The sequence below is a fragment of the Vulpes vulpes genome, chromosome 9, assembly GCF_048418805.1.
Source record: "Vulpes vulpes isolate BD-2025 chromosome 9, VulVul3, whole genome shotgun sequence".
NCBI lineage: Eukaryota > Metazoa > Chordata > Mammalia > Carnivora > Canidae > Vulpes > Vulpes vulpes.
Window position 1 is genome coordinate 97,277,724 of NC_132788.1, and position 12,539 is coordinate 97,290,262.

A 12,539-nucleotide genomic window follows, 5' to 3' on the forward strand; every position below is an offset into this window, starting at 1 on the left:
GATCTGGGGAGGAGGATTGTAGCACCAAAGCTGGGACGCTTGCTTATGGTTGCCTTCTTGAGACATGGTTGCAGTGATCTACAGATTGCATTGTTCTTTAAAGCTCCTGACTTTGAACCTCTTATTCTTCTGTAAGATCATGTAAAACTAGCAGTTCTGTAAAATGAGAGCCGATAACCAAAAAAGAAAAAGGAAAGAAAAAGGAAGCAATTTCAAAGGGGAAATAGTTGTAGTAGCATGACAATTGAAGAATCCATTTAATCAGTGTAAAGAGCTCACACTGTTTGTTGTTTAAAATAAGCTCAAAGCTTCAACTTAGACATAAGCAAGGACAGGACAGTGCAATTACTCCACAGAACAAACTGGAAAACCTCCCTAGTTCAGGAGTGATTTTTACTAAATGACTAAATAGATTGTTCTGTGCAATTAAAATTAAACAATCTTCTTAATTGAGGGCACGGATCCTCTTCTGTGTTGCCAGTGACATTGTAAATTAAAAGTCTATTGAAGAAGGGGCCCCTGGGTGGCTCAGTTGGTTAAACGTTCAACTTTTGATCTCAGCTCAAGTCTTGATCTCAGGGTCGTAAGTTCAAGCCTCCTGTTGGGCTCCCCGCTGGGCCTGGAGCCTACTTACACACACACAGACAAATACACACCTCACTGAAGGTGAATATATGAAGAAAAACATTTCTTTTCATATATTCAGCAAATATTTCTGTGAACACCTATCTTAGGGCCACTGACTTTTTTGATTAGGGAATTTTTCTTTGCAAATTTATATATATGTTTTCTGATTATAAAACAGATTTTTTTTAGATAAAGCACAAAGAAAATGAAGTCTCTGGTAAATCTTCTACCCATAGATAATACCTATTAACATTGCAGCATATTTCCTTTTTCTTTTTTTCTGTGTCCATATTTACGTATCTTTTCTTCCTTCCTTCAACGAATCATAACCTAGATTTTTTTTCTGTTTTTTTTTTATACCTAGCCACACTTTATATCTTTATGTTTTTCCCTTAATGTGAACATTCTAGTTAAGTGGTATATACAAGCAGAATAGAATTGCTGCATACCATTTCGTTATACGGTGTATATGCATATGTTGCTCTGTACAATTATTGTAAGCTTGTGACTTTCTCTCCTAGTGGTTATGCTCTTCAGTCTTTTGGGAGGATACTTTGGTATTGGTTTTTAGAAAACGGTGCTGCTTTTTCTTTTCAATGCTGATTTCATGTGAATAAGGATTTTGGTCACCAGCGCCTGCTTAGGTTCCATCCTAAGCCTCTGACTCTGTACTGGTCGTCCCAGGCCCCATGTGGTCCAATAGCGTTTCTCAGAAAAGCCCTTTTGTGTGTTCCAGCTGTCCCCCAGCGAGCGGATCACAAGGTGGTGGACACCATCGATCAGCTGGTCACTCGTATTGTTGGAGGCAGCCTATCTCCCAAAGAGAGAGCTCTTCTCAAGGAGGACCCTGCTTACTGGTAGGTCTTTAAATTTTGGTCCTCCAAATCCCTCCCGTAGAACACACGGCAAAATATGTGTTTTGATGGTATCCAATGAAGAGGGTGAGGTATTTATTTTGAGTAGTGGGATCAGCCAGTGGGAAGAACATGAGGGAGGGTGAGGTTCACCTGCATTCAAACCCCAGCCCTGCTGCAGACCTGCCATGTGGCCTTGTCCCTCTGCACTGGCTTAGGGAGGAGGTGGGAGGCGTATGCCAAGAGCACATGAAAATAAGGAATGTGTCACAGCAATTGTTCATGACTTATTCCTGCTATTTGTTAAACTTTCCTTCTTTTGCCTTATTTCTTCTTCACCTGAATGGAACAACTTTTGAAAATTAAAATTTTCACCATAAATACAGTACTTATTAGAGGAAGTCAAGAACAATAAAGTTAGAAGGAAGCCACCCGTGTGCCTACCAACGTCTACTGACAGTTTTGCCTATTTGCTTCCTATCTTTCTGCTCACTGTGGGCTATTTGGGGCTTTTTTTAAATGTAGCTGTGATTTTACTATAATATATCCCACTCTAGGTTTATGTATTTATTTTTCCCGCTTATTTTAGATAACACAGGAAAATGCTCGTATTCCTTATTTTTCTTTTCTTTTTTTTAAGATTTTATTTATTCATGAGAGACACAGAGAGGGAGAGAGAGGCAGAGACACAGGCAGAGGGAAAAGCAGGCTCCATGCAGGGAGCCCGATGTGGGACTCGATCCCAGGACTCCAGGATCATGCCCTGGGCCAAAGTCAGCGCTAAACCGCTGAGCCACCCGGGCTGCCCAATAAAATCTTTTTTAAAAGGGATGGGGGAGGAGAAAGAAAAGTTCAGTAAATCTCATGGCTAATAAGTGGCTATGCTGGGATTTGAACCCAGCAGGCTGGCCTGGGAATGTTCTATGCTCTTAATGTTATGTTCCACTAGAACTTGGGGAGATGGATTTGTGACTGCCATCCTCAGACTCCACATGGCATCAGAACCATCGAGGGGAAAGAGACTTGTGTCCTGGGGCTCTGGGCCACCTGGGTGCTGACTCTGCTTTCTGTGTTGGGTACACTCACTGGGGCCACAGTTTTTTTTTTTTTTTTTTTTTTAGGATTTTATTCACTTATTCATGAGAGACACAGTAAGTCAGAGACATAGGCAGAGGGAGCTGCAGGCTCCTTGCAGGGAGCCCAATGCTTAACTCAGTATCTGGACCCTGGGATCGTACCGTGAGCCAAAGGCAGATGTTCAACCGCTGAGCTACCCAGGTTTCCCATTGGGGCCACATTTAACAAGAGAACCAGACTGTCTGTGTTAGTTGTGCTCCTTTATGTGGCAACCCTTGCTTGTTAGGGTGCCATCTGGCAGGATGCTGCTGTTGGCCCAGCAGAGTGTCTGGGATAGCAAGGTCCCGCACACAGCCTGTGTCCTCAGATCTAGCCGGACCTTAACTGTGTAGATACAGCAGCAGAAGCTTCCTATGGAGCTGCCCACCAGGGACTCTCCACTTTCCACAGTGCTGCCAGCACCCTGCTTCACGCAGCCAGCTGGCATCCAGTCGGCTTCTGTTGTTGGTAATTGGGAACCTCACCTAGTAAGTGGTCTCTTAATGTCAAACAGTCTGAAGGCCACTTGGAATTTGCCATACCCACCAAATAATATTCATTCTTCTTTAACACAAACTGAAATTGAACATTCACAAACATCTGTTATATGTGAGGTCACAGAGAAAATCTCAGCACATCCTAGGAAAGGAAAATCACATGGGCCACATTACACAATGTATAACTAGCAACAACCAAAATAAAACATGATTTTTTTTTTTTTTAAACATGCTTCTAAATAACTTTTGAGTGAAGGGGAATTAAAACTGACTTTAGAAACTCTTTAGAAGGAAGTAGCAGGGAGAGTTCTGCACACCGAACACAGCTGCAACCATACTTAATGAAAAGTACAGTGTGGGACATGTTTGTCAGAAATAAAGTGAATGGAGCAGCCGGGTAGCTCAGCGGTTTAGCGCCACCTTTAGCCCAGGGCCTGATCCTGGAGACCTGGGATCGAGTCCCATGTCAGGCTCCCTGCATGGAGCCTGCTTCTCCCTCTGCCTATGTCTCTGCCTCTCTCTCTCTCTCTTTCTCTGTGTCTCTCGTGAATAAATAAATAAAATCTTGAAAGAAAGAAAGAAGAAAAGAAAAGAGAGAATGTAAGCATTCACCACATGAGGCCAGAAGGAAATGGCAAAAAAAAAAAAAAGTCCAGATCCTAGAAGGGAAAGGTTTATAGAGAGGAAAAGAAGGGGCTAAGGAAGAAGAAAAGTAAAGAATATGTAAGTTCCCTCCATGACCCTTACTGTCCGTTCCCCAGAGCTAATTAATGTTGCTTTATATTTCGTCAGCTTATGTGAGAAAAGTAAGTACAGATGGATGTATGTACACAAAGCAGATTTATGTGGTCTGTATCAATGTTGGTGTTTTTCTGTAGCTTGCTGTCTTTGGCCATATCATGGATGTCTTTCTATGTCAGTACCCGGGACTCAACCTCCTTTTCTTTACTATGCTTGTTAGGACTCTGGAACATGATTTCACAGCCGCAGCACTCAGGCCTCGGTGGTGCAGTTGAAGAAAGGGTCACTGACCACCCCACCTCACTGACCCTTTGAAGCATGTCACCTTCCAAAAATGGCACCCACAAGCGATAGAGTAGCAGTGTCTCTGTGACTCCATAGTGACTGGTGTGTGTTGTGAGGCTACCAGGAGTTGTGAGCACTTTCATTGCTGGGGATGGTGAAACCCAAGGAGGAATCGACCAGTGCTAGGTCGGCTCCCATTGCCTTGCAGTTACTCTGGGCAGGAAGGGGATCTGGGTCTTCCGTGGAGTGGAACCTCTTAGACAGGGAGCCTGCCACTTACTCAGAAATGTGATTGTAGCAACAATTGGGTATATGGTGGTGTTTTAACCAATGTCGTTCTGTGCCTGTTTTGTTATATAGGTTTTTGTCTGATGACAGTAGTCTGGAGTATAAATACTACAAATTGAAGCTGGCAGAAATGCAGCGGGTGAGCCACACCTTGCCAGGAGCAGATCAAAAGCCAACAGCAGCAGAGTGTGCGGTCCGGGCCATGCTGTATGCTCGGACAATCCAGAGCCTCAAGAAGAGGCTCCTCCCAGGCCGCCGGCGGGGGCTGCTCCGCACTCAAGGGCTTCGGGGCTGGAAGGTGAGGAAAGCAACCACTGGGACCCAGACCCTCCTCTCCTCAGGCACCAGACTGAAACACCATGGCCGGCAGGCTCCAGGTTCATTGCAGAGAAAGCTGTCCCAGCCAGATGGAAATGATACTGTCAAGGACTGCCCACCTGACCCAGTTGGACCCTCTCTTGGGGACCCCAGCCCAGAAGTCTCGGGCCTATCCCCCAAGCCAGCAGGAGCGGAAGTCTCTGAAGCTCCTCAATCCTCCTCTCCCTGCCCATCTGCTGACGGTGAGTGCTTATTTCCTGCCTCCCCCCTTATGAGCCCCAGCCACTACTCTCCAATATCCAGGGGTCTCTTGGTGGTGGGGGTGGGAGACCTGGGTGTTGTGAGGGGTCTGAGCAGCAGGCAGAAGCAACAGGGACGTGGCCAGGACAGGTGCACATGGAGGCACTCTCCTCTTACTTCCTCGAGGAACTGGCCCTTGAGTCCTGTAGCAGTCTTCTTCCCTAAAGGTGGAGCTGCCTCCCTGTGTTCCCCAGTCACTTTGCCCCCGCTGCAAAGTCCTATTGCTGGCCACCAGGTTGTGCCATGTGCCCATGCTTGGGGCTCTGAGTTCTTTAATCCATTTTTCAGTCTCTTCTTGCCCCTCTTTACATTCTGCAGGGCTACCCTCATCTCTTGTTCTGTCTCTTCTTTTCCAAGGTCTCTCTTTTCTTCCTCTGGGTTAGCTGACCTGCAGTTACTTCTCTTTCTCCTGGCCATTACCTTTTCTTTGTGTGAGAGGCCTGCCCCTGGCCAGTACCTTCCCCTTGACATTAGGTGGGAATAGAGAGGGGAAAAAAACCACACAACTGCTGTATTGTCTAGCTATTGCTATATGAGCCATTCTTTTTTTTTTTTTTTTAAGATTTTGTTTATTCATGAGAGACAGAGAGAGGCGGAGACACAGCCAGAGGGAGAAACAGGCTTCTCACAGGGAGCCCAATGTAGGACTCGATCCTGGGACTCCAGGATCACTTCCTGAGCCAAAGGCAGATGCTCAACCACTAACCCACCCAGGCGTCCCTATAATGAGCCATTCTAAATTGTGGCTTCAAATGGGGTATTCAGTACTCTTAGTCTGTTGAACTGAGCTGGGCCAGCACATGTGTTTTTGGCAGCAGATGGTTAGGGCCATCAGCTGAGGTAATGGGCATCTGGGCTACATGCCTCTCACCCCCTAGCAGCCAACCTGGATTTCTTCACCTGATGGTCAGGGTTGGGACTCCAAGAGAGGCAGTGGGGTTGCTTGAGGCCTCTGAAGCCCAGGCTCCACACTTAGGCCACCTTCTGTCAGCACGAGTCCCAGGGCCAGCCCCAATTTGTGGGGAAGAGAAGATTATCTACCTCTGCTGGACAGAACTGCAAAGGGCAAGGATGCAGTGAGGGGACACGAGGAGCTATCCTTATAATCAGTCTCCCCAACCTCCCACAGAGTTGAAATTGGAAGCAGTACTTCAGAACTGACATGCGACAATTGTTTTGTTTTGTAGTTGACATGAAGACAATGGAGACTGCAGAGAAACTGGCCAGATTTGTTGCTCAGGTGGGACCAGAAATTGAACAATTCAGCATAGAAAACAGTACCGACAACCCTGACTTGTGGTATGTAGCCACCATGCCCTTTTAATTTGAGTGTATTTACCAGATGAGTGTCCTGAGAGCCCATGGGGTAGCCTGGCAGACATACTTCTGCCCCAGGGGTACCCAGGGATAAGTCATGGTTTCACTTCTGCTGAGCTCAGGGCTGAGAGGGAGAAGCACTGCTTGGGGGTGTTGGGCAGTGCCACCTTCATCTGGGGCATCAGAAAAAACCTACCCTGGAGGGAATTTTAAGCTGTATTTGAAGGTCAGGTGGGCTTTGACCAGGGAATGGGGGAGAGAGCACCCAGGCAGAGAGGCTAATAGGCCCCCTAGAACCTTTGCAGAGGCTGAGGGGTGTGGGCTAGTGGGAGGAGGAGGAGGGCGGGGCACTGTCCTTGGTCACACCAGTGCTCTGGGTAGGGTGAGAATTTGCTGCTCCTGCAGTGATGGATGGGTCCTGTTCCAGCTGTGGGCAGCAGGTACTTCATGTAGTGGTGGCCTGGCCTCCTTTTGCCAGCAGGGGGTGCCATTACCCTTGCTATTCCTCAGAAGGGGTGGCCACTCAAAACCACATAGCCTGCTGGGAAGTGGAACCAGGAGCCTGTTGTGAGGGCACTGGTTCACCTCCTTCAGGGGAAAGCTACCTGGGAGCCACATGTTCTAGTACTGAGCCATTAACCCAGATGAGGTTCCCATGCTGTGTTAATTGTATCCTCCAGTTGGCTGGGGACTCTGGACGATTGTCTTGTTCCTACCATGCTGGAGAGCCATGCCTTAGTCTAATTAAGATGACAGTTGAAAACTTCACATTTCCTAGAGCATTTCTGGGACTCAGTAATGACCCAGCAGCCTCTTCCAGCAGCTTATTGGGGACCTTGATAGGTCCTGCATTGGGCATGCCTCTTGCTTCCTGTGAGACCCAGATCAGCCTCATGGAGCACGGATGGCTTCATGGGTGCTGAGCCTGGTTCTGCCTTTTATAGGCCTGGTGACCTTGAGGCTTGCTGGGCATATCTCAGGGTTGGGCAGGACTGGGTGAAAGGTACAGCTCCACTAAGGGCAGCTGGGAGCATTTCATTGTTTTGTTTTGTTTCCCCAAATGAGAATTCTGCATTATCCTGAGCATCTGGCACTGCTGTGGTTTGGGTTTATCCATCACTATCTCTGACAGCCTTCTCTCAGGAAAGTTCTTTAGAAGACACTGTCCTCTCCCTCCCCACACAGTGTTCCCCATTGCACAGCAACATTAGGTGGAGTGATTCACTCTGTCCCCCAGTCCAGTGCTCATAGAGTATTTTGAGAATGACTGTATCCAACAGCGCATATATTTAAATAAATGCTGAGGTGATTTTTCTTTTCCTTTAGAAAAGTTGTACCTTTAATACGTTTAATAGTTAGTTGCTTTTTTGTGTATGGTCACGTCATCAATGTGACATATAGTCAGGTTCATTTGTTTCTATAGAGATTCAGTTTTAGAACTATGCTTTTCTATTCTTTTTAACTTAATTTTTAAAAGTACAGCATTTGCATGGTTCTAAAGTAAAAATTACAAAAGATAAGCTCAGAGAAGTCTCTGAGGGGAATCTCCTCCACCCCTCAACAACCATTTTCATTTACTTCTAGTGGGTGTGTGCATTTCCCCCTTTATTTTTACGTGCAACTTTCTGTATGTAACAGACTTGCATCTTGCTTTTTTTCCTTTTACAACCTATCCAGAAGTTTCCCTCTGCCTAGCCCACCTGTACCCTCTTTCTCTTGTCCACTGTGTCATTCTCTTACATGCAGCCACACCAGGGTCACTCCCCAGCCATCAGCATTCACGTTGTTCTTACAACTCCCACCAATGGCCTCATACACAATGACCGTGTTTATGGAGAGAATCTTCCTATATCTTCCAGAAGGGGGACTGTGGGGTCCAAAGTCCTTGCAAATGTAATTTTGTTAGATAATGCAAATTCCCCTCCCTGAGGGCTACTCCCAAAGCAGTGTCAAGAGTACCTGTCCCCAACCTCTCACCTTTTGGCATACCTTAGAGTCAGTAGGATTAATGAGAAATTTCTCATTTCTGCCTTGAAATTTTAGTTTCCCTTCTTCTTATGAGTGAAATTGAAGATCCTTTCATAAACTTAAGTATCCTTTGTATATCTTTCTGTGAACTTTTCGTTTGTATCTTTTAAAAAGAAAAGGTGGGGATCCCTGGGTAGCTCGGTGGTTTAGCACCTGCCTTTGGCCCAGGGCAAGATCCTGGAGTCCCGGCATTGAGTCCCATGTCAGGCTCCCGGCATAGAGCCTGCTTCTCCTTCCTCCTGTGTCTCTGCCTCTCTCTCTCTCTCTCTGTCTATCATAAGTAAATAAATAAATCTTCAAAAGAAAAACAGAAAAGGTTTATTCTTTTAAAAAGCTTTGTTGTTGGGATCCCTGGGTGGCTCAATGGTTTGGCACCTGCCTTTGGCCCAGGGCATGATCCTGGAGTCCCGGGATCGGGTCCCACATCGGGCTCCCTGTACGGAGCCTGCTTCTCCCTCTGCCTCTCACTCGCTCTCTCTGTGACTCTCATGAATAAATAAATAAAATCTTAAAAAAAAAAAAGCTTTGTTGTTGTAAAGAGCTAGCATTTTTTAGAATTTTTTGTAAACACAGCTTGTTCTCACTTTTTGTCTGGTCCCTTTACTCAGCACAATTACTTGGATTCAGCTGTGTTTGTTGTGTGTATCCCCAGTTCATTCCTCTTTGCTGCTGAGTGTATCTCTCTGTGTGTTTGGACCAGTTGTTTTTACCCATTCACCTGTTGATGGCATTGAGAGGTTTCCAGTCTGCGATGATTACAGATAAAGCTTCTGTGAGCAGTTGTGTATAAGGTCTTTATTTCTCTCCAGTTAAATACCAAGGAAAGGAAAGGCTGGCTCCATGGTGGGTCCACAATTAACTTTTGAAGAAACTGCCAAGCTGCCTTTCCAAGTGGTGGCACCATTTTACATTTTCAGCAGCCTGGACAAGAGTTCTGGTTTCTCCCTGACGTCGTCAGCACTTGCTAGTATCAACTTTTTCATGTTAGAATCCCAGTGTGGAGAGACAGTGTTGCACTATGATCCTCATTTCTCCAAGGACTAGTGGTGCTCAGTGCCGTCAAGTATACTTGTATGCTTTCCATGTTTTAAGTGTCCATTTGGATCTTTGGGGGTGTTTTTGTTTTGTTTTGTTTTAAATGTTATTTATTTATTTATTCATTCATGAGAGACACAGAGGCAGAGACATAGGCAGAGGGTGAAGCAGACTCCTTGTGGGGAGCCTGATGCAGGACTCAATCCCATGACCCTGGGATCACGACGTGACCCAAAGGCAGATGCTCAACCACTGAGCCACTCAGGTGCCCCCATTTGGATCTTTGGTCCATCTTTTGATTGGATTGTTTATGTACATGTTAATCAGTTTTGCAGGTCTTTTATACATTCTTTATGGAGTCCTTTCTCAGATGTATGATTTGCAGATATTTTTTCCTGGTCTATGACTTGTTTTCTCATTCTAGCTGTCCCTCGGAGGGCACAAGTTCTTAATAAAGATTTTCATTTTGGGATGCCTTGGTGCTCTGAATTTTTAAGAGCTCTATGTAGTTACATATATCTCCTTCCTAGTTTAATGTTTATCTTTTGCTTATGATTTGTCCTGCAATGCAGAAGTGTTTCATGTAGTCAAATTTCTCAATTTCTCTTTTATTCCGCCTGGATTCTGAGTCATAGAAAGCATCTCCCCACACGCAGGTTATAAAGATATTTGTATATTTTTGTCTAGAACTCATATCACTTGCTTTTTGCATTTAGATCTTATCTTTGTGGGCCTATTCCAGAGCAGAGTGTGCTGTGTGGATCCAATCTGAGTATTTTTCTGAAAAGCTCCCCAATTGTCCTGATGCCATTTGTTGAAAAGATCATCTTTTTTGTACTGGTTTGAGAGACCGCCTTCATCAGATAACCATGTTTCTGGCTTTTCTCTTGGTGTTTCGGTCCATGTGTCCAAGGACTGTTACCACACTATTGTGACAGTAGAGGCATCATCCACCTTGTAATGTCTTCTAGGGCCAAAACGCTTCATTGATTTTGTTCAGAGTTTTCCCAGATACCTTTACATACTTATTTTTCTCTGTGAAATCTAGAATCATGTTCAAATCCAGGGGGAAAAAATGATGCATTGATCGAGGTAGGTTTATACATTAAATATTAATTAGGAAAGAATTGACATAGTTATGAGGTTGTTATTCTAGTCAAACACAAGGGCTTCTTTCCTTGGGTCCAAGTGTATTTTGTGTCTTCAGGCATGTTTTCAGTATGGGGGCATGTTTTCATGGCCCCATACATCCCTGGGGCTAGTATGGGGCCATGGGGCTCTAAGGTTCAGAGAGGTGTTATCACCATCATGTCACTCAGCTTCACTGTAGAACGAGGGGCAGAAGTGACGCACCTTCCTCTGTCTCATACCTGGCAGTCTGAGAGGAACCAGGCAGTCACAGTGAGCTCTCGGAGTCCCAGAGTAGCTGGTGACAGACTAGAGAGGAATAAGGTAAGGGCCAGGTTGGAGCTTTTTCCAGCACATTCCTTGGTCATTCCTGCATACCTTGTTTCTCCACCTCCCTCCCCTGAAAAGCAATTAGGCCTCATATTCTGGCTCCTTTGTTAAATTATTAGTCCGCAGACTTCTCTCTGTCATTGTGAAACTGCACCATCAACCATAGCTTATAAAAAGAAGGTCAGGTTATTTGTTCGTTGGTCTCACTCCCAGCTTTGTTGGATCTATTTTGGACAATTTAGTAAATATGAATGTTCAGGACTCTGATTAACCAGTGTCTTGGATCCTTATCCCAGGTTTCTCCATGACCAAAATAGTTCAGCCTTCAAATTCTATCGAAAGAAAGTATTTGAACTATGCCCGTCAATTTGTTTCTCATCATCTCCACTGAACCTCCACACCAGTGAGAGCGCTGATTCTCAAGAGAGCCCCCTTGATCCCATGGAAGGGGAAGGAGAGTTTGAAGATGAGCCCCCTCAGCATGAGGCTGAGTTGGAAAGCCCAGAGGTGATGCCTGAGGAGGATGATGAAGACGAGGAAGATGAGGATGAGGATGAGGAGGGGACCGAAGAGGCCTCCACTCCTAGAGGGGCCTCCAGGCAACCAGGAGGGGCTGCCAAGTCCGAGGGCTATGAGGGCAGTCCCCCCCCTGATGGCCTCCCGAGTGAGGCAGCCGAAGATGGCCCAGCAGGTGCACCTGCCCTATCACAGGCCACCTCAGGGGCCTGCTTCCCTCGGAAGAGGGTCAGTAGCAAGTCCTTGAAGGTTGGCATGATTCCGGCTCCAAAGAGGCTGTGTCTAATCCAGGAACCCAAAGGTGAGTGCCAGGCCATCATCATGGCTTCCATAGCTTGGGCTTCCATTTAATAGTAGAGAAGGAGGAACCGTGGTGCTCAAGTGTGGACCAGGAAAAGTTGTGGAGACCAAGTAATAGTGCCTGACTGTGTGGAAGAATTTACTGGCTATTAGCCCAGGCTTAGCCACAAGATGGCTAGCCGGTCCCTATCTCCCTTCCCTGCCCTGATATACCTGCCAACCTGGATGTTAACCTCCCTATATTCCCCCAGGGCCAACAGAACATGTTGCGGGGGGGGGGGGGGGGGTTGTTTTTGGAGTTTGTTTGTTTGTTTGTTTTTTAAGATTTTATTTGTTTATTCATGAGAGACAGGCGGGGTGGGGGGGGTGGGGCAGAGACACAGGCAGAGGGAGAAGCAAGCTCCATGCAGGGAGCCTGATGTGGGACTCAATCCAGGAACCCCAGTGTCATGCCCTGGACCAAAAGCAGGCACCAAACCGCCAAGCCGCCCAGGGATCTCCACATGTTGTGTTTTTAACCTAAAATAATTCTAGTGGTTTTGCACAGCATTCTAGAATGTTCCTGTGAAGCTTACACTACAACTGTTGTAAGGTTGGCACTCTAAGGACACACTGCTGTGTTAGAGCAGCAGTGGTGTGTTAGCACTAGATGCTGCTTGATATCTCCATCATTCCTCACAGTCCAGTGTGGGAACCCTCCAATGAAGGGCACCAGCCTCGGTCATCTCATTTGTTTCCTGCCCATAACTTTGGAGAATACCCAGCCTTCTGAAACCCTGGAAGGCCCAGGGCAGGGATTCCTGCTTAGAGATAATGAGGAAGGAGGATGCAGGTGGGGCTGGTCTTGGGCAGTGGTTAG

The 12,539-nt window shown here is 46.2% G+C and overlaps 1 protein-coding gene across 9 annotated transcripts in view; it reads left to right on the forward strand.

The window, feature by feature from the left end:
- SUGP2 (SURP and G-patch domain containing 2) overlaps window positions 1-12,539 on the forward strand; it is a 29,882-nt gene that overhangs the window by 8,980 nt on the left and 8,363 nt on the right. For all 9 annotated transcript variants that reach the window (XM_072721141.1, XM_072721147.1, XM_072721143.1 and 6 more), the window contains 4 exons: window positions 1,364-1,484; window positions 4,481-4,968; window positions 6,214-6,325; window positions 11,161-11,681. In XM_072721141.1, the coding sequence (XP_072577242.1) occupies window positions 1,364-1,484; window positions 4,481-4,968; window positions 6,214-6,325; window positions 11,161-11,681 (1,242 nt within the window). The remainder of the gene's footprint in view (window positions 1-1,363; window positions 1,485-4,480; window positions 4,969-6,213; window positions 6,326-11,160; window positions 11,682-12,539) is intronic.